Source organism: Notolepis coatsorum (assembly GCF_963971535.1).
Source record: "Notolepis coatsorum genome assembly, chromosome: 1".
Classification (NCBI taxonomy): Eukaryota; Metazoa; Chordata; class Actinopteri; order Aulopiformes; family Paralepididae; genus Notolepis; species Notolepis coatsorum.
Window position 1 is genome coordinate 311,411,766 of NC_140165.1, and position 23,558 is coordinate 311,435,323.

Sequence of the window (23,558 nt, forward strand, 5' to 3'; positions counted from 1 at the left end):
CTCCATGCTCATCTCTCCCCCACCTTCTGATCATATGGACAGAGAGACATGGACGGGCTAACGCGGCACCAGTGTCCCCCCCCCCGTCTCTCCCTCTCTCTCCCTCAGTCCACATCTGGAGCTGATCAGAGGCCGGCTGCTGGAGGTTCAGGCCTCTGGCCTATTAATAACCATAAGGCTGAACCCAGGGTCAGACAGCAGTCAACGGATGGGCTCCGTTTCCACTAAACAGATAGACTAGACCATCCCCCTCTCCCTCGCTCTCCCTCTCTCCGTGTGTGTGTGTGTCTCTCACAGTCACTTTGGAATCTGGGCTACAGAGATTGTATTTTTAAAGTTTTCATTTAGTCCACTGAGTGTGTGTGTTATTTATTTTCATACAAAACTCTATGGTCACTTGACCCCCACCCCCCTACCCAATCATTCCCAGGAGGAAGACGACTAAACAAAGCAGGAATATAAGCTATAGTGGGGGACACAATCAGGCACTGGGGGCTTTCACGGCCTTTTGTACAGACACCTGTGAATCATTTTCTCCTTAAAACCACAACAGAGAGGGGAAGCAAGAGAGGGGGGGGGGGGGGGGGAACAAAACGTTTTATAGGCAAAAGGAGGAGAATAGCCTCAGCTTAATTGTGAGTCCAACTATTATTTTCTCAGTCAGGGCCTTGTGCTTAGCAGGCACCCTACACACATTACTCCCCCCCCCCCCCGTCTCTCTCTCTATGGTCCACACACACACACACACACACACACACGCACACACAAACAAGTTCAAGTTCAAGGCAGCGGGGCCCATTAGAGGGAAGACAGATGGTGAAGTCATCATCATGCGTTGGGCTCCGAAGGTCTCGGGCGCCCAGTCAGACAGACAGACCAGGTCACGGCGGGGTCAGCGGGGGTCACACCACCTATAACCCACGCTCCAGCCCGACAGCTGCTCGGGGTCAAAAGGTCGGGGAGAGGTTACTCTGAGTGTCGTCTGGGGCAGGGGGGGCGGGGTGGGGGTGTCCAACGGCGTGAACACAAACAGCACCCTGTCGTTTTCTAGATGATTAGCCCCCGCCGCCGGATCAATAGAGACAGCCAATAATATCCAGCCGGGCCCAGGTATCTCTCCCTCTCTCTCTCTCTCTCTCTCTCTCTGTAGGCGAGGCTTGGGGGCCATGAATATCTCGCGAGGGTCAGGGGTTTAAACGGTTCGAATTGAGGGCCGGCCGGTACACTTTGCATCGTCACTGGGCTGGAACCACTTTGGTTCAACTCATGCAAATTCGGGGAACGGCTGCTAGAAGTGCAGACATGGTAATGCAAACGATCATATCTGCACCCCCCCCCCCCCCCCAACCCCCACCCCTCTCCGCTCAACTGAAATGCAGGTAGGTCAAGAAGACCAATTAAAAGCGAGCTCCGAGAGAGAGAGAGGTCCACACGGCCAGGTTCACACTCACTCACTAGGCCCGGCCCACAGTCCACACGGTCCACCAAAGAAGAATAACAACAACAACATCAAAAATGCACAAAGGGCAACTTTTTCCTTTCAACACAAAACACTTCCATCCGACTTGACACACACACACACAGAGAGACTCACTCACGCACACACACACACACACACACACACACACACACACACACACACACACACACACAGAGAGACTCACTCACGCACACACACACACACACACACACCTGTACATACAGAGCAGTTGAATCATCATAATCGACGGTAGTTTTCTGCTGAGCCCGGCCGGCAGTCTGTGTTATTTTTAGAGGCCGGCCCGACACAGAAGCAGCAGCAGCCAGTCCAGTTACTGCGGCCGCTTTTAAACCCTCGGAACGGGGAGGGAGCTCAACATAAACACGGTGGAGGTGGAGGTGGGGGTGGAGGTGGGGGTGGAGGTGGGGGGATGGGGATGGAAATTATTAAACCTAGCGCGCAGTTTCCTAACCACATTACGGCTCCGTTACTTAACATTTGAGCCCCTCGGAGTACGAGGCCCCGGTGTTTAAAGAGTGTGAAAATACAACACCCACCCACAGAGGAGCACTTCTCGAGAAGAACAGCACACTATAGTCGAGGCGGTGAAAAAACGCAACTCTTATCAAGGTTTTTCATCAGAGTGTACACCACACCAGATTGTCATGTGTGTTTATATAACGTTATGTATATGTAGGCTTTATTTTCTACAAGGACGGATACGACCTCAGAGGCTCAGAATATCGCAAACGAAGCAACTGCCCGTTGTGTGTTTTATGGCCGTATTCTACCTAATGTCAGCTATTTCCGATACATGGGGTTTGGTGCCCTGCCCTTGCTCAAGGGCACCTCGGCAGGTATGGACTTTGTTGGCGTCGGCGGCGACCCTTCGATTAACCAGGCGGCGGCGGCGGCAGCCGCCCCCCCCCCCCCCCCCCAAGCTTTTTCCTTCTGTTATTGTTGGAAAACAAAAAAAAGCGTTGTTGTCTTTACAGCGGCAATTAGCATTTCTCTTCTGCTATTTTTATTCACGGGAAGGAAGGGTGTGAAGACTGACAGACTGCGAGTCGGAGAGCGAATGTGCAGCGGCCTGGCTGCCTGTTGACAAGAGCGCTGCTGCTGGCGACTGCATTTACAAGGTAGAATTGTGAACGTTGCCGTCTCCGGTTTTCAAAAAAAGGATATGAAGGGATTTATTATGTACGACGAGTGACGAGACTTGGGTCGGGGTACAGAAGCCGGTGCTTTTAAGGGTACCGACCGGTACTACCGGCGAGTACTGATTCACGCTAGATCAATCGGTAACAAGTTTGGGTGCCTTTACATGTTTAGTATAAGAGTGTAATATCACTAGACAAGAGGGAGCCTTTTCCACAAATATATATATTACTGTCCCGTCTCTTGGGTCTTTGGAAAGACCAGACGAGGTCAGAGGAGTTTGATAACATTTACTGAGGACGGCCAGATAATGTTGATATGTTCCAAATAAATAACAATGTTGAAATTGAATCAAATTTAACAAATGTTTACAACTGAAATCCATTTCTTTGAACTTATTACAGAGAGGGTTAAGTACCAAAAAAAAGGTACCGCTGGGTAACGATACCAAACTCCAGGAACTGGTACCGCCGGTATCTGTTCAAATGTGAACGGTAGCCGACCCTAGACGAGACGGGCCAACGTTGCAAGCGCTTGCATTATTTGTGGAGAGAACTTTTGATTAAAGAGAAAATGTAATAATTAAATCTTGCAATGCAAAAAAGAGCAAATTCCTGGAGGGACTGATTACAAGATGAAAGCCTTGTTTGAAAGGAGGGAGCAAAAGGAAAAGGAGAGAGAGTCGAGAGAGAAGAGAGGGGAGAGAGAGAGAGAGAGAGAGAGAGAGAGAGAGAGAGAGAGAGAGAGAGAGAGAGAGAGAGAAGGGGACGTTCCCATCTGAGTGATGGGATGAACCCTAAAGGCCAGTTATAGATCAAGCAACTCAAACCATGATTGACATTTAAAACACAGTGTGAGAGCTGTTCGCAGATAGCCAGGGATATCATAATTCAATCTATTAGCAGATAGCTAGCCATATCATGATTCCATCAAAGTGCACCAATATCATAATTCAATACCGAGGCCCATTAGGCCACACAGTGCACCAATATCATAATTCAAACCTTGAAACCGTCACCTCACACTAATATCATAATTCAAGCCTTGAAACCGTCACCTCACACTAATATCATAATTCAATCCTTGAAACCGTCACCTCACACTCCTCACACTAATATCATAATTCAATACTTGGACCATTTGCGGCGCGCCAATATGCCTATTAGAATTCAATACCCGAAGTCAATGATCTAACGGGACAGCGATACCGGAGTCACGGGCCGACACAGGATAAGGTCTGAGGAGAACGATCCCCTATCCTTATATATCACTGAGATAAACAGCACTAAAATTAGGGAGGGCAGATGGTTGACCAATAGCTAAGCCATACTAGGCAAGATTAGAGTTGCTGAAAACTGGGACCTTATAAAGGGGGAACTTAATTTCAGGATTCGTACACGTTATTCCTCTGGCGTAAGACGGTACGAGGATATTATGAGCGACTCTCGTGGTGTGAGGTCATCATCACGTATATAAAGTCTGAAGCTTCTCCATAGACAATGAGATGGCGATGAGAGCACCCAGGGGAATGTTCCGAGTTCATGTCCCGTTTCAGAGCTCTACAGAGACCACTACTATAGAATAAAGCTCATTTGGATATTAAAAGAAACAATCAGTGGGTCCACAAAACCAGTCTCCCTTTCATTGTCAATAGAGCAACTCCAGACTTTATACGACGTGATGACATCACACGTTTAATAAGTACTTCTCTGGTTTAGCGGCCTTGTAAATAACATTAGAATGTTGTATTCCCCTTTAAGGGAATTTTATAGATCAAAGAAAATGTCAATGAAATCCATTTGTTTTCCAAATGTATTGTGTTCTTTTCTTTTTAAGGTTCCACTTCCAAATCCAAAAGTCCCTGCTGTCCCTCTGATATCGTCTATGAACGTATTTAGTGAAAAGAAGACTCACCGTTAGTACGATATTCAGAATTTATATCTACATATTTTATGAAGACGTTCATTTAAAGACAAGGTTAATTTAATAATTGACATGACGCACATGGGCCTGGTCGTTATAAACTTTGTTAATTAGCCTTGAATTAAAGACACAAAACTAAGGTGAACTCTCATCAATCCGCTGTCTGCTGAACGTCACTACCTCACTATGTAACTGTGATGGATCGACGAGGATTAGGCTACAGAATAGCACCTTCCCTTAAACTAAACAAGCATGAAATTCGAGATAAGCCGCGACCAATGTTGCTGCAGGAAACCCCCCGCTCCTCCTCCTGCGTTGTCTTGCTGCTCGGATATGTGCTCCAACCTGAGCAGTGTATCCAATTATCTTTATGCAATTTTCCAGTGGCAAAAAAAAAACACCCGGCGTTGTAGACCGAGGACCGCTGGATAATATGTTTGAGGACAAGGTGTTGTTAAGTCTGACTTCATGGTGTTCGAGTAATATGGCTTTTCACATTTGTAGTTTTGTACATTTTGACCTTTTGATCGTAAAGCGCTACCTACCGTTTGGGTCAAGTGATGTGAAATTTGTTTTTGCGAGGTATTGTTTATTGGCACACACACCGATATCGGTCATGGCAAATTGTACGATTCTTGTATTGTGTGACTACTGACTGACTAGTGCCACCACGCAAAACTTTGCACGCCTCTTCTTCTCCGTCACGGAGAAGATGTGCGTCTCTCAAGTGTGGTGCAAATCAGACTATAAAGCAATTGTGAGGAACATGTTTTTTTCTCCCAAATTAGACGTGGGCCGTGGCGGTCAAACTCTCAGAATTACGCAATGAAAGACATCCGTCCCGGGCGTCCCCTAGATGCGACACAGCAGGTCTGGTGTGAATGGGGTGGACAGCCGAGAAGTACTAGGGGGGGGGAAAGGTTTTAATGGTGGAAAATACAATATGGCGGACAACATGGGTGGTCCTGCTAGCTGCTATAGGGCAAGGATTAAAATGTCATAAAATATTGATGTATCGATAATTGATTGCCAAAGTTGTATCAATACATTTGGACACATAGGCCTACGACGTCTTTGGTGTTTTTTCCATTCATTTTAGTGCAGACTTTCAAAACAACCGGACGACCACATGGGGGCCAACGTCAAGAAGAAGGAGGCATTTCCTTTTCCATCCTATAATGCGTCGTTTCTCATTTCCCCCGGAAGTGGGAGGAGCGGCAGACGGGGGGTTAACTTGCTCACATTATCCTATTTTAGTTTGGCGTAAAAAACCTGGCCAACTACTGTTACGCCGACTAAAATAGGATAATGTGAGCACGCTAAGTTAACCCCCGTCTCTGCCTCTCCTCCCACCTCTCTGGGGGATTTAAATTGGATGCAACATTTCAGAGCTTATAAGCTCCATGTTCTGATATGCCATCGGTTAGCTTGTATCAGGCAAAGAGTCCACCCAGTCCTGGAAGAGACTAACTCTGCTCCACACAGTCCTGGAAGAGACTAACTCTGCTAAACACAGTCCTGGAAGAGACTAACTCTGCTCCACACAGTCCTGGAAGAGACTAACTCTGCTAAACACAGTCCTGGAAGAGACTAACTCTGCTCCACACAGTCCTGGAAGAGACTAACTCTGCTAAACACAGTCCTGGAAGAGACTAACTCTGCTAAACACAGTCCTGGAAGAGACTAACTCTGCTCCACACAGTCCTGGAAGAGACTAACTCTGCTCCACACAGTCCTGGAAGAGACTAACTCTGCTAAACACAGTCCTGGAAGAGACTAACTCTGCTCCACACAGTCCTGGAAGAGACTAACTCTGCTCCCCACAGTCCTGGAGGAGACTAACTCTGCTCCACACAGTTCTGGAAGAGACTAACTCTGCTCCACACAGTCCTGGAAGAGACTAACTCTGCTCCACACAGTCCTGGAAGAGACTAACTCTGCTCCACAGAGTCCTGGAAGAGACTAACTCTGCTCCACACAGTCCTGGAAGAGACTAACTCTGCTCCACACAGTCCTGGAAGAGACTAACTCTGCTCCACAGAGTCCTGGAAGAGACTAACTCTGCTCCACACAGTCCTGGAAGAGACTAACTCTGCTAAACACAGAGTCCTGGAAGAGACTAAGGCGTCGGTTACACATAGGGTGTTTTTGTTTCAAGATGAGTTTCGCTTTTCCAGGTCGCAACGTAGTGGCAGCCGAGTTAGACATTCGTTTTGCAACCTGAGCACTTTCGTTTTGCCTCCTGAGCACAGTGATGTAGTACAATGCCAAAGCAGTAGGTGGCAGTAGGTGGCGAACATGAAGGCAATTTTCAACGAATCAGAACTTGAATGTGCCAATACACTTCCTGCAAAAAAAAATCACCAAGCCGCCATCTTTAAATGCCTCCGTGAGCTATTTAGCCAATGTAGCACTTATTTTTCAGCAAAGAAAGTGCAATAAAAGTGCAATAAACAAAACGGATACATTCACTGTGTGTTCTGCCTCTCATTTGTTGATGAAACAAAACTAACATCAACACAATTGACCACCAAGAGCGGAGTTTAGTCTCATCTGCGCCGATTTTGTTAGCTTACATGCTAACGTGAATGGAATATGCCAGTATAACAGTATAGCATTGTGGCTAGCAGCTAACGTTAGCTCACGTTAGTTAGCCAGCCAGCACCAAACTGATGATATCAGGAGCCATCAGTAGCTAGATAACATTAGACAACGCCTTGTGTATTAAACAAAGGTGAATAGATGACTGGGCCATTTTGTTTAATGCTTGTTAAGATTGAAAGAGGATATGGGGCGGCTACGTGGCGTAGTGGGCAAGGCGCTCGCCACGAATGCAGAGACGCTGGGATCGCCTGTTCGATCCCAGCGCTCCACATTGCTTTCAGTTTAGCTGGTCGTCCACAGTAATACACATTGGCCATATTACGGGGAGGGAAACTGAAGGGTGGGGATCGGGCGTTGTGGACAGCGACTCCTACAGGTCGGTTGGTGCGCCTGCGCAGTAGAATCAGGAAGTGTCGGGGCAGCGTGAGCCTCCCACGCGTTACTCCTCGCCACTGAGAGATCGAGCTGCGCAGGTGAAAAGATGCGACTGCTGTTACCTCAAGTACCGGAGGGGACTTGTGCTATGTATGACTTAGTCCACATTGCAGCCGGCTTGTGGGAGGCAAGAAACAGCGTTCGTGACAGGGGAGGGTTGAATTGGATGATACGAAATTGGGATGGGAGAAAATATAGAAAATGGGAGAAAAAGTGGATAAAAAAAAAAGATTGAAAGAGGAGCTCTGAGCTAACAGGGTCTGATAGCTAACGTTAGCTCACGTTAGCCAGCTGCTCATGCAATCGTTAATGCTAGCAGAATGAATGGATGTAAACTTTATTTAACATATTGCAGAATGGGTACAATACAATACGGCTCAATACAAACAATTGTTAAGGGAATGCACTGTTGTAGCTTGGACTGGGGTCCTTATAACAATAACTTGACAACACATGGTAGCTGCAGCTATTTGGGACAGCTCTGTTGTCACCGGACGTTGGTGAGGGCACGCAGATGTCGGTATCTACTGCGCATGGGCGTTGAGCAACAACGGCTCCGCGCAGATTACACGACACGTTGTCGGCGAGTTTTTGGCGTTTTTCCAAAACGGAAACACAATTTAGCGTTGTTAGTAGGGCAACGCGTTTTCCTGCCAAAACGGCATTTCTATTTAACAGGGACAGCAAACGTATTCAAAACAGCAACAAAACAAAAACAAAAACAGTCTGTGTAACCATGGCCTAACTCTGCCTCACACAGTTCTGGAAGAGACTAAACTCTGCTCCACACAGTTCTGGAAGATTCTAGATTCTAGTCTAGTCAGATTCCCAAGATGTATTACACTGAACGTCACAGGAAGTCCTTCATTCCAACAGCCAGCAGACTATATAACGCCTCACTGCCTCACTGAGCACACAGTAACAGTATAATTGCGTGCATATCTTTCTGGACATTTTACATTGCCCATTTTTACTGTACATTTTACTGTATATCTTAGAATGTATATATACATATTTAATTCGAATGTATATCTTTGACTGTATTTTTACTTGTGATTTCTGACTACCTCAATGTTTATTGTGAGCGATCTGCGGTGCTGAATTTCCCTTGCGATCAATAAAGTACTTTATATTCTATTCTATCTATCCAGCAGCTTGTTGAGTAACGTTGATGCAAACTAGCTGACGGCATATTTCATTTCATTTCAACCTTTATTTAAAATCGTAAGCATCTGAGGTTTCCCTCATTTACAGAAACGACGATTGTACAGTACATAATAAAAACAATATTCACAAAAATGTAAACACCAGAGTAAAAAAATTTAAAACGTTAATCATTTTAAAATATCAATTAAAACAGTTACAGGTTGTCACACAATGGTCTGAAATCATACATTTAAACATTCCAAGGGAAGGGAGAACCTCTAATTTTAGCGTGAGTTGAAGGACATTCCATGAGTTAGAGGCATCAAAGGAAAAGGCTGACTTCCCTAGCTCAGAACAAATCTGAGGAACCCTAAGAACCATCCAGTCATTTGATCGAATAGGTTGAATAGGTTCCAATATTCCAATCTAACAGTGAGGAGATATAAACAGGTTGTTTACCAATAAGGGCTTTCAAAATAAATAAATACCAGTGTTTGTTGCGCCTTTCTGCAAGAGAAGGCCAACCCACCCTATCATACAGGACACAATGATATAGATCAGTGGTTCCCAAAGTCGGGGTCGCGACCCAAAGGTGGGCCGCGAGCAGCCACGGGAGGGCCGCGAGATGATTTCCAAAAAAAAAAATCTTAGGCCACTGAACTTAGAAGCAGGCCAGGACAGTGTTTCTAGTTGTATTCTAAAATTTTATTCTATTGTATTCTAAAATGTGACTATATGGTTTTATAGTAACTTAATAAATAAACAAACGAAAAATCTACTTATTTCAACGAACATTTCAAACTAAATAACAGATTATGCACATAAAACGCTGAAAACAACCGAAGCAACAATAGTATTTTAATGAGGCTATTATTATTATCATTATTATTATGCAACAAGTTAGCCCTCTCATAAATAGCACATATAAATTAATAACTAACTTGAACTAACTTAATAGGATTGAAGTGATATTTGGCTTAAAAAATCGGTCGCCTGGCAAAAAATAAAAAATAAAAAGCCTGACGATGTGCATTGGGCCGCGGCTCTCTGACGCCTTATTTTCTGAGTCCCGCCCTGAAAAGTTTGGGAACCCCTGATATAGATGATGGTGCTCTGAAAGGTCTCGTCTAAATCGGTAAGGATATGCAACTAAAATAGAGGACTAGGCTACCCTTCAGCATAGCCACAAGGAGGACAACGTTGTGGCTAAAACTACAGCCATTGTTCTCATTTAAACATTGCCGATATGTGTATCGATAATCATCCGATTATCGGAAATGTTCCCCATCATTGATGCGTGAAAAATGCATCGATGCCAAGCCTATCGAGAACGGCTGTGTACGAAGTCTTGCATCAAATTGGACTCACATTGTGGCTTTGATGTCTTGATCTTTGATTATAGCGCCAGCATCTGGCTGATCTGGTGTGATATTTGTTGAGATGCATTAGCGCTCCTATATCTATCACTGGCACATTTTACGTCTCTACCGTGTACTGCATAGAAACATACATAGTAGACGTTTAGATTGAGCCAACAGGCTTGACACAAAAGCCATAGCCTAGTTTGTGTTTGTACTTGGTTTAAAACAGCCTTTCCTTCTGCAGTGAGAAGCAGAGATGAGAACAACACAGCTGTGACCTTCTGATGTGCAGAAAGCCGCCGTCCACCACAGCCCGTTCCAGCTGATCAATGGGAGCCAAGAATCACAGACGACTCCAGATTCAAAACATTCTTTGTTTATCATTTCCACTTCAAAACTTGTGTTTATCTCTTATTATTAGAATGTATTATTGATTATTGCATTATGTATTAGGCCTGGTATGGTACTGGTGTGTGATGCTTTAGTGATGGGAGAATAGTACAGGATATCACGGCATGATATGGACAAAATATCAGATATTGCAATTGTTCTGCCAGATATTGCAAGATATTTTTGTATCTAGTTTTACCTTATTAAATCGTCGTCCTTTTGATGTGGTTCTAGTTACTGGCTGGTCCTTAAGGTCCCTCGAGTTTGCTCGGAACGTTAAATCTAAATTTTTGATGATGCCACTCTCTAGCTCATGGAATGATGAACTCCAACAGTCCTTAAAGCTAGAGATTCTCCTCTCTGTTGCAGAGTTTAAAACCTTGATCTCCAACCTTTGTCAATCAAGTTGTACGTGTTGTGATTGATTTGTTATCCTTACATTCGTCTCGCCGTGTTGTCTTATTGTTATGATTTTATACGCCGTGTGTGATTTTATATGCTTTCTTTAGCTTATTTCTGCATGTACACTCGACATGACTGTAAATGAGCGAAACTTCAGTTGCCTTTCAAGTTTAAATAAAGGTTTGAAATGAAGTAGGCCGGTTTGAATCTGCAGTATGTTTCCCCACTGAAGATTAAACTGCGTTTATATTTGTGTTGTTGTTTACGGGTACATATTGTAGTCTTCACGGTGTAGCATTAGCCTAGATATTGTGTTGTTTCATATTTGCAATATCAATAGATATGAATTTGATATATAGACCTACTGTTCAGCCTACGGACAGGCCTACACCCACTGACCTATATACTTGGGGTGGGAGAAAACATCAATACTGCGATATATCGGCATACTTCCTCTTGCGAGTTATCGATGCAACATTATGTATATATGTTTTTTATTTTTTTTTATTGCAGATGGTAACAAAGTTTTCCATTGGAGTCACAGTTAATAGTTAGGCCTAATAATAATCAAGTTTTGGTCAGTATGTGACTGTGTGTTAAAGAGACACTATGCAATTTGTTGCATGTTGTTTCATGTACAGTTGGCCAGTTTGTGATGCACACTAAAGAATCTGATACGCTTTCATGTAAATTCTGTGAATAAATACATAATTCCTGCTTTTTGCCTTTTCATGGGTATTCTTTCTTCTTCGGTTACAGATATTGTGATGTATCATGGATAAAATGTCTTGCAATGTATCGATTATATATATCGCATATCATGACATTATCGAAGGTCAGTATCGCATCGTGTCGCGAGTTACCCCCCCGACGCCTACAAGGAAGAGCAGCCGGCTTTGGTTTCTGAACCTGCTTGTCCCTTTCATTCTCAGAGTTGACTTCCTAAAAACTACCAAGCTCTTCGAAAACAGCAGGGAAAACCGAACTTACATCCATCACCTCAAAGTAGAGTAGAGAGAGCGAGAGACACGAACCAAAGTCCTGACATGCACTCTTCCTCTCTGACTCATGCTTAGTCGTTCACAACCCCCCCCCCCCAACAACACACAGTGAAACCTTAGTCCCTATGCCAGGTTGTGTCACCGGGCAGAGAACTGGTTGGCTACAGTAAAGGCATGACGTGATGCCCCTTCCTCCTCCACACTCCCCTAAGCCTGTGCAGCAACAGAGGGGTAAAAATATCCCCACCACCGAGTCCAGACGACCAGCTCATAAATTAACACTAAAACTCCAGCAGACCAGCCGCTGAGAGATTTAAACCACTCAGGTTGCCACTAACCACAGATCTGGAGTCGGCTTACAAACGCTTTACTAAATTTACCTATCGGGGGGGGGGAGGCAGCTAGTCGATACATAGCGACCAACTCTAGATCGGTTTTCATCCAAGTCACTTTTCGGGGGGCCCTATACACTTCCGTGGTGAACTATTTTCTAAATGGCTCTGGGCTGTGCGCTGTTCCAGGAACCCTTATGAGGTGAGATGTAGGCTATTAGGCCTAAATTGGGAACGGTGAGTAACAAAAGGTCTGTTTCTAATTTCACTGGGTTATGCCACATATATAAAGCCCAGGCCGGGGCCACTAACTCCTCTTGAAGGCCCCCCTGTAATGAGGCACAATGATGACCGTCTCCAATAAGGACATGGCCTGTAGGGTCCCAGGAAGACGCCAGGAAGTTAATAAAGACAGTCGCTACAAACATGTGACGTCGCTATGGACGACGGCCCCCATCTTGATAGGCTGACATCAATCTGCATTGAGAAACTTGCTAGAACTGCAAAAACGTGAAGAATTTTTTATTATTATTATTAAAAAGAGGAAGGAATGGAGAAAGGGAATTGTTGTGGATTTTCTCAAATGATGGTTATGAGATTTTTCTGCAGCAGCAGCAGAACAACAACAAGACTTCCAATTCCAAATCATCTTTTAACCCCGAAAATCAACACACAAGAGTCAATGGGAAAAAGACCCTGTACGTATATGGCAGCTTGCCCCAGAAACGTGACCTTCCCAAGCCCCAGCAATAGAAACACAATGTTCGAGCAACCTGCTGGACTGGGTAAAAAAAAAAGAAATAATAATAATAATAAAAACAAACAAAAAACAGGAGAGTTAAGCGAGTGATCCCTTCTAAAGAAACTCAACTCTGTAATGGACGGATGGGGGATTATAGACGTTAAAGCCTGCCTCCATCTGTAATTCACCATTTCCCAGTGAGTGAGATCTTGCTAAAAGCATCACAGTAAACTCCCGTTTGGGGTCGGGACGGTGAACAGACGTGCCGCTGCACACATGAACGGAGAGACACGTTAACAGCTCGAGCTGTGCTCGTTCTGAAAGCTGCTGTACTGGCCTCCCCCATCTAGCTAGTTTCTTACAGAGGGAATCAGTCCCACACTGATCAAAATGGGATTTTAATGAGTGTGAGCAGTTTAAAGCCCGAGAAATACATGCTACGTAGGGCTTAGTTACGGCTATTGACATCCAGGCTGTGTTGGATTTTCCATCATCAGAAAAGAGAAGGGGAAAAAAAATCTCTCTTTTTCTGGTGCCTCTCTTACACAAAGAACACGCACATGTACACATGAGGGTGCACACGCACGCACACACACACACACACAGAGAGTCCATTTGGTCAGAAGAGAGCAACAAATGAGATTGCGATTGGCTGACAAGCCTGTGTGCACTGTGCAGACTGATCATATCATACCGGCCCCACATTCTCTGAAAACCAATAAGAGAAGAAAAAAAAAGGAAAAAAAGATTCCTCTCTGAAGGCTACCCTCTAGGAGCCTCTCGGTGGGGGGGGGGGGGGGGGGTAAATAAGATGTCATCAATAATAGACAGTGAACGTTCCGAGCAGCGCACACCAGCACACACACACACACGCACATACACACACACAGCTCCGACTGATTCCTATCCTCCAGACAGGCCTGCCAACCGCCAGCCTTTTTTGCACACGCTCAGATTCACTGTCCTGACTAATCACTTGTGATAGGGGCCTATGCCATAATTACCCAGGGCCCTTATCACAAACTTATGTGATGCATTTTTCATGTCCAGACTGCAGGCCAGGCTGCTGGCTGGCAAGCGCCTTCACTGTTCTGGCAGTCAATCTATGAAAAAGCCCTGATCTCAGACAAATTTACACACACACCAGTTCAAACAGGGAGAAACAGGGGAGAGCAGGGTGAAGGACCAGAGAGAGAGGGGGAGAGGGGGAGAGAGGGAGGGAGAGGGAGAGGACAGCGCAGTCACTTGTGTCTTCTCATAATACATGAATAACAGGCAACAGCGAGGGGATCAAACAGGATCAAAAATGAGAAAAACCAAAGTCTTGGTGATGTGGCATGAGCAGAGCACAACACACAGACAGCTGACAACAAGACTTTCCAATGTCCTTTGTCTACCCACTCACTGTAAAGGCCATCATGACCTAAATAAAAGTTGAAATCCTATGCATGCCCACGATGTACTAATTCACAAGATAATGTACGTGCGGAATAATTAGGTTACCCTTTTTTACAATACAATGTTATGTTAATTACTACAGTAACTGGGCTAACACACACCACCACCTACTAATAATATTCAAAAATGGTTATTCAAAATTCAGTTAGCAAGTGAAAATGTCATTTGGGGGGTGGTGGGGTGGTGGGGGGGGACACAATAGCTCCATTGTCTACATTTTTTGTTGTAGGTCAAACAGGCTATGGTATGCATACATAGTATGTATTCAAATACTGAATAGGCCCTATTACTGATAGGAGATCTCCTTCGTGCATGAATAGATTACTAGTGGCGTGCGAGAGAGAGAGAGAGAGAGAGGGAGACTGTGGGACATTTCTTGAGTTCTTCATCAACAAGGTCGTGCTCCTTTTCAATAAAATGCATTGTGTCAGCAATGACTTTTCATAGACGTGGCACTGTCTGTAATAAAAAAAAAAAACAGTGTATAATTATTGAGTAGTGCAAGCTAGCTTGTGTGTGTGTGGGGCAAAGGAGGAAACACACAAAACAGCTATGTTGTTCAACCAAATATCACCATGGCGACTTAGATAAAAAACTGTTTAAATAATAATAACAATAAAGCTTTAATTCGTAGCCACCAAACTTGCAGTATTTTGACAGCAAGTGCCTCCTGTATCTCTGTCTCCACGGTGTCACCGCGTAACGAGTCCCACTTATTTCCCCCAAATGATCCAACCTTTACAGCCGCTAAAGCGTCGGGGCTAACTACGGGCTACTTTGCTTCTGTAAAGTTGAAGAAAATTGTCATTTACAAAAAAAAAACAATATCATAATAATAAGCAAAAGACCACGAATTGCTTGTTTTTTTGCGCATATCCCGGCGGCGGTGCCACAGTCGCGTAACGTCCGATCGATGCGAATTGAACAAAGAGGATCAATTTCTGATCAGCGGCGCCAGAGAGCGAGAGACACTCTCATCAATGTGGAGAGAAATATCTTCCAAAACACCCACGGAATGACCACTAAAAACACAAAACGCCGACTTCGGAAGAGACACGGCGAGCCGGACGAGACGCGACGCGAACACTCGGCGGGGGAGAAACTGACCTGTAGTTGTTGTAAGTCAAAACGCTTCCAATATTGAAACATCGATCCTGCGTTGGCCGCCATCTTGAGACATATTGAGACAGGAGTGAGATGCTGATAGAGAGCGCGAGGGTTGGAGTTCAGTGTGGATGGGACTGTGGGGCCGCGTGCAAAACGCGGAGCGGAGCGGCGGCCGAGGTGCTGGTAGTTCAGTGGATGGGACTGGGCCGCGTGCAAAACACGGAGCGGAGCGGCGGAACAATGCCGTCGTTTATTGGACAGTTTTTGCGGAATGGAGTTACTGACCAGTACTACTACTTTGTTGATAATGTTCCACAATATGTTTTTATTAATATTAAATGTATGACATATTAAATGTAGACAGTACTAGACACTTTAAACACTCTCAACACTACACATTTGTATCTATTTAAGTACTACTACTTTGTTGATAATGTTCCACAATACTATGTACAGAGAGATACCGAGATGTCACACCATGTTACCTGTTACCTGTTTATTGCACAATGTTGTTTTATTGGATTCTATTATATGTTGTACCACTGTATTGCACATCGTTGCGGGCAAGACCACCCGCATTTCATTGTATACTTGTATGCCGTGACAAATAAAACTCTTGACTTGACTCTTGACTTGACTTGAATATGTTTTTAATATTAAATGTATGACATATTAAATGTAGACAGTACTAGACACTTTAAACACTCTCAACACTACACATTTGTATCTATTTATTACAAACATATTTGCACTACATCCCTACCTCATTTTAACATTTTATGCATTTTAAATCTTGCATTTGTACTTTATTATTGTTTGCATTTTGTACTTCACTTTGTACTTTAGGTTGTACTTTAGTTTGTATATTGTATAGTGTTTGGCCTTGGAGTTACTGACCAGGAGTACTATACTTTGATAATGTGCCACAATATGTTTTATTACTATTAAATGTATGACATTTTAAATGTAGACACTTTAAGAAACACTCTCAACACTACACCATAAATATTATTTGTATCTATTTATTACAAACATATTTTGCACTACACATCCCTACCTCATTTCTACATTTTTGCATTTAAAAAATCATGCATTTGTACTTTATTGTTTGCATTTTGTACTTCACTTTGTACTTTAGGTTGTACTTTAGTTTGTATATTGGATAGTGTTTGGCCTTTATTCTTTTAACTTTTTGCTGTATGAAGCACAATCTCAGGAGGCTCATACAGAACCAAGCATTTCACTGTAATGTACATATATACCTTATATGTGGCAAATCAAACAAACTTGAAATTTGAAACTTGAAACATCCAACCAATATGGAATTGATTAATGTGCATTTTTATTAGGCCTATGGTCATTTTGTACTGTAAACATAAATAAATAAACACATACTACCACTCAACTGTAATAGGCTGGCCTATTCTAATTGTAAAAGTATACATAAAATAACACATTGCATGTGTTTCATCGTTTCTTTATTAACCCAAGGGTACTTTTATAACGATCAGCATATTCAGCTGTGAATGTCCAGGCAGAGTGTACAGGTCCAGTTAAACCGTCGCTGGTCATTGTAGAAGAGATAAAACACGAAGTTCACTTGGCACATGAGCTGTGATGGCATTCTCTTGCTCTAGACATGTCATTTTTTTTAATCATACATATGTACAACAATGGATATTCACGATTAATCAATCAATAATCAAATTAATCAAATCTGTTTCAGTCCTGCACTCTGGTTTCCCACGTTCATCTTCACCCTCAAATGAGTCAAGACACAAGGGCACAGCAAATCATATCAGTTATTGAATGATCAGGACCATACAAACAATATGTGCATTGATATTTTTGTTTTCAGTATCTAGTGTGTTTAGTCTGTGACTGTGTGGAGAATCTTGGACCGTATCCACTGGCTTTTGGGGTTTTCTTCAGAGACTGGTTAGCTGGAAAATTGATTTTCATAGCATTATATTTGTCCTATAACAATGCATTTTATATTTCACAGCTATTTACACTTCAAATGTGTTTACTAAAAATAAAACCAGAATTCGCCATAGATGATACTGGCTTCTTTCATTACAATACAAGGCAGGGTTACTCTTATGCTTTCAATTACCTTGACTTTCTTAGCTTGATTCCTTGATTTGATTTCAAGCTGTTTGTGTCTACCACATATGAATGGACCTCAGTGGTCAACTGATACCTAGTCTAAATAGCGCTGCCTATTTCATACTTTATTTATGGCCATCATTTAGAGAATTAATGATTGGGCTTGGCCAGCCTGTCCCACACCAACCACATGCTTTTAAAAAGATGGACAGAGTAGCTTTTATAGTCATATTAGATTAGATTAGATTAGATTAGATTCAAATGTATTGTCATCATACAGCACAAGTACAGTACAACGAGAAGAAGTTTGGCATCCAACCAGAGTGCAAATATAACAGTAAAGTGCAACAGCAATATACAATGTACAGGTGATTAAACTGGGTACAAAATATACGAATCAGTACTACTGAGTGTAGTGCTAATCAGATGTATGTACAGAGTTGTAGTATAATATGTACAGTGAGACAGATATAAAGAGAGTATGGTAGTAGTCATACTGGCCAGCAGCGTAACTAGTAAGAGTAGGATATGTACAGAAGATATAGATCTAGTATCTACAGATATGTAAAAGGATTATGTGCGGTAAGTACAGACAGGTGTGGATATATATTATATATGCGGTCAGAATAAATATATATGGTATATACCGCATTATTGTACATGCTATCATACAGAGCTATGGGTTATATGCAGGTGTATATATAAGTATATAGAGGGGTTATATGCAGGTATATTCAGACAAATATGTATATACTGTATATATATGTGTGCGGTAAATATAAAAATATGAATGTAAATAGTCATATGTATTGAACACGACTATTGCATTGAATGCGACTTTCAAAAACTATTATCCTCATTAACCCTTTCACTGCCGCACTGTCAAAACGGTTAACCCTTTCACTGCGACAATTCACAGAAGGTTAACCCTTTCACTGCCACACGACAGCCGGGCGACCGTCGGTTGTGTGATAGTAAAGGGTTAACCTTCTGTCGTGTGGCAGTGAAAGGGTTAATGTCAATAGTGCTGCTGATGTCTGCCACACCAGGATTATTATTGTATTGTATTATATCTGATTCACTTGTACTGCATGAAGAAAAAGGGAACCCCCGATTTGTCTTGTTTTTTCGGGCAAGAAGACTGTTGCTCTAGGAAGTCTCGTGTGTAATCCCCTCATCTGTTCCGTATATTCAGCCATGTCAGCGCTTCCTAGGCTTTGGCCTGTGTGTGAAATAAGATGCTCCCAGTCATTAAGCCAAACCAGAAATACAGGTCTAATACACACACGGTTTCAGTAGCTTAACAGCGCGTCAATCACGTCGAATTGGCATTGTCTCTTCGCGTCACGCGGGAGCTGTAGACGTCTCTAAAAAGAACACCACGTCTTTGTCGGCGCGTTTAACGTGATCATAGGCAGATGTATTCACTCCGGAATATTATCTTACCAGACGCTTCTTCTCTATCGGCGTCTGAAACTCCGGGCCCTGCCGGTTCATGTTGATTCGAGTTCAAGTTCAAATATGGATGAATAAAAAAAAAACATCCTCCTCGTGTGTCATTGGCCGCCCCTGTGGCACAACATCCTTCACTCCCCGGTGAGGCTGCAGGGTACGAAATAAAACAGCTTCTCTTCCTCTCAACGTTACAGCCTTTTAGCTTTCTCACTCTCTCCGTTCCCCACCACCACCACCACCCCTGCTCGTTCCCCCGTGCCTGTGAGGTGCTTTTAGCACAGGCCCTGTGTGGCTGTGGGGGGCTACAGCCACAGAGAGAGGGGAGAGATAGATGTGTGGCCCTTGGGAGCCGGAGGCAGGGAGCAACACTGATCATGTCAGACAGGCCGGGGAGGCTGTATAAGATCATCATCGCCCCGACGGTGGGAGTGAATCACCGCCACGGCACTTTCACACAACCTCTGACCCCCGGGGTCACCTCTAAGGTCATGATCAAGGTCAGGGGTCAGCGAGGGCCTCTGTGATCGGGGTCCCTCTCTCAGAGACCTCTTTCTCTCCAGACTTCTCCCTCTCTCTCTCTCTCTCTCCCTCTCGTAGCTCTTTTTCTCTCCTTCTTTCTGTTTCGCCTCCGTCCCTCCCCGGGACGGCTCTCGGGGAAAATGGAGACGTCTTGTCCGTCGGGGAGTGAGAGGGGAACTAAAAGGGAAAAGAATTGTAAAATCAATAGGAAAGATGATTGAGGAGCTGGAGGGCCCATTAAGAAGAGCGTGCCGTTCTCAATGTTGGTGCGATTCTCACTCTTTCGCTCTCTCTCACACACACAATCACACAGACACATAGACATGCATGCACAGTGCACACACACACACACAGACACACACACAGAGAGACAGACACACACACACACAGACAGAAATGCACACATACACACAGAGACAGACACACACACACAGACAGAAATGCACACATACACACACACACAGCTTGTGACAGACAAGACAACAACAACAACAACAACAAACACATGCCTGGCCAGTGACTGCCATGCTCTCCACAGAATCACCTGACTTTACGGGTCAAGATGAAAAGACAAGCCGGCTTAACCTTGTTTTCGTGGGGATTTCCTAGAAGCGTTTTGAAACAGATTTTTAGAGGTAAGGTCTGTTGAACTCACATTCAGCCACGTCAAAGTATTTGATGATAAAAGCCGCATTAGTTGCCACTTCTGGTGTTAAAAATACCAAAGAAATACAAATTGTTTAGCTAATAACCACTGCAGAAGGAAAATGTCATCAAGACGTTTGTGTTGTGGTATAGGTGTGTAGCCATATGATTGCTACTGTATTGCCTTACTGTACACTTTCACTGTGTGTGCCTGCGCGCGTGTGTGTGTGAGCTCCCGGGCACGTGTGTGTGTGAGCTCCCGGGCACGTGTGTGTGTGTGTGGCTGATTGGTGAGGTGATACAGATGGCGGATGGTTGAACCAGAGAAAAATGCAGTATTGATTAGACCATGTGGATTCAAGGTCTGCCGCGTGGCTGAGTGAGTTTGACGAGATAGGGCTCTCTCTCTCTCCTGACAAGAGAGGAGAAAGAGAGATTAGGGCTCTCTCTCCCGACAAGAGAGGAGAAAGAGAGGGAGAGAGATAAAAGCCCAGCTTTTACAACGTGTTGTCTTGGTTGCGTGTAAGATGAGCTGGAGCTTCGAGCTACACGCTGGCCCCATGTCACCAATCAGTAGGTAAATTGATTACTTGAGTTACTTTCCACCACTGTTGGGTTTTAAATGTACCCGTTCTGTTGTAAAGTAAGTACGATTCAGACCAAAAGACGCACTCAAGAGGAACGAACGGGTACATTTAAAAAGCAACAGTGGTGGAATGTAACTCAAGTAATCAATTTACTCCATTGTAGTCTGTGACTGTGACAAGTGTTTCAACACATTTCTGAGGATATACCCGTCCTTTACTTAGTAGTATCCATTTCACAAGGTTTTATACTTTTACTCCAATGGCGAAATCAGATTCAGATAATTTTTTATTTTTTAAATGTACATATTCAGAGAAACGTGAGATGCTTGTTTTTCCCGCCTCCTCAGCCGTAGTAGAGTTGTAGACAACAATATACAACAATATATACAATACAAGATGTGTTTTTTACAAGGTAAAAAAACAGCGGATAATAAGTGTGGCGTGTAAGTCACATAATGTGCTTTTGTGTGTGTTTGCTCATGTGATAATTCAGAGTCATGTCCATCAGTCGTCTGTTTGCCCGGTGGAAGTAGCTGTTCGGTGTTCTCCTGGACCTGAGACTGTAGTAGCTGTTCTGTGTTCTCTCGGATGTGGACCTGAGACTGCGGTACCGTCTGCCAGACGGCATGAGCTCAAACAGTTTGTGGTTTGGGTGGCTGGAGTCTTTCAGGAGCCTGAAAATACAACATTATACACTCCACCGAAAATATGATAAGCTCACGATGAACTGTCAAAAGTTCAAGCCGGCCAACTATAAGGAGAAGCAATCAGTGGATCACCGGCCCGTTGGGCATAACCGTTAGGGGTGTATCCATTAAGCCGTTCAGGTGTTTTAATCACACCTGTGATTAGAATCTTCCCAACTTAATATTCCAATGATGATGTGATGTCACAGGGCCTACAGGCCATGAGAAGCTATATAGGCTGTTTCATCTTGACTACAGTAATGTTGTAAAAGGACCCAAGTTAATTTCCTGTTGCAATGTTTACTAATGTAATAGTTGACAGGAAATACACTTGGGTCCAAACTGTTCCCTAGCAACAGAATTCCAGTGATTCCGTCTAGAGTCGAATTCTAAGACAGGATTTTTAGGAAAGATTCCAAAAAAACTCACACCTGAAAGGGTTAAGGGTGGAATATCCTATAAGCGCTGATATATGAAAATGTCTGCAGAATGTGTAGGCTACAATATTTATTAGCGTTTTCTTATGAAATACTTAACAAATCCTATTTTTACTTGAGTAGAACCTTGAATGCATGGCTTTTACTTCCACCAAAGCGCTGTTCTAACGGGGATATTTCTACTTGTATTTAAGTAAACGTATATATTTCTGTCTACTTTTTCCCCCCATCGCTGAAAACGAAGACCGAAAAGAAGAAAGAGAAAATAATAACTCCCCGACCAACAATTAACTGCGAAGACATCTCAATCGAGTTATTTCCCCCCACGCGCATCTCATCCATCTTTTAGGGAAAGACAAATATGTGTCTGTAACATAGAGGCCCACCATGTACAGTATCCATAACTTATGACGCAGGAGATCACAGTGTTCTGTTTCGTTCAAGCAGGACACCCCCAGGCAACACAGCAAATGATTGGCTGAAAATAGCACTGTTCAAATGAAAGAGAGGATAAATAATGCAGAAAGAATACAAGACCTCTTATGGATGGGGGGGGGGGGGGGGGGGGATTATTCACTCACACACACACACACAGTCCAAAAGACATGTTCCTCTGCTCCTCGGGAAAAGAGAATGGATGTTCCAAGGAGGAGAAGGACCCCATGGGGACAACACACACATGGTTCTTGCTTCATCTCCTCCCCCCTGGTTCTCCTCCTCCTCCTCCTCCTCCTCCTCCTCCTCCTCCTCCTCTGCCGCTTCTTGCTCCTCACATGGGGGAGCGCCGCTGGGACTGTCGCTCATGACACACTGGAGGCCTGCGGGGAGAAATAGGTTGTCCCACTGATGGGCTGTTTTCCAGCCCACCGGCACGCAGACACAACAGAGAGCGTGGCTCACCGAACCGCCCCTCTTTTCATCCTCGCTCATCATTCTTTCATGAATCGTAGAGCTCATCAGAATCCGCCCCAGAAGATTCTGCGTGGCGGGCGGTCCAGACAACCGGTCCCTTTAAAGAGGAGGTGTGTATCTGTGGCGCATGTCTGAGTTCTCCCCAATCTCCTCCTCGGTGGAGAACACTCCTGGATTCCTCTGGTCAAGCGCAGGTCGCCAGACGACAGAGAAATGGGGCTTGTTTATAAATATACAGCATTAACAACAACAAAGAAGATGCTGGGTCAAGTTTCTATTAATGAATAAAACATTCATACCTATTTTTTCTTTTTTTTAAGGCACAATCTGTAATCCAAATGTTTCACACCAGCAAAAATACACAAATAAATTAAAATTTAAATGCAGATGTTTTCATTCTCTAGTAGTTGATTGACTGAACTCTAAATACAAGGACTAACAACACTACAGGTGAATATGGGTTTTTAATTGTATTTGTTGTATTTTGTGGCTGCAAAATCTGTTTACGTTGGTAATGTTTTTGTATTAAGCATTGCAATATACACATATTCAGACATTATATTCGGATTTACAATGTGTTCAGACTGTTCAATAAAGCTGATTCCCTGTCTAAATACATTAAGTGTTTGTGATCAATAAACCACATGAATTTGTTCAAAATAAATATTT

The 23,558-nt window shown here is 43.7% G+C and overlaps 1 protein-coding gene across 1 annotated transcript in view; it reads right to left on the bottom strand.

Annotated features, from left to right (window-relative positions):
* LOC311226058 (homeobox protein cut-like 1) overlaps positions 1 to 15,668 on the bottom strand; it is a 153,963-nt gene extending 138,295 nt beyond the window's left edge. Inside the window, exon 1 of the mRNA XM_084311437.1 lies at positions 15,540 to 15,668. Within this exon, the coding sequence (XP_084167563.1) occupies positions 15,540 to 15,602 (63 nt within the window). The 5' untranslated portion in view covers positions 15,603 to 15,668. The remainder of the gene's footprint in view (positions 1 to 15,539) is intronic.
* Positions 15,669 to 23,558: the final 7,890 nt, after the last annotated feature.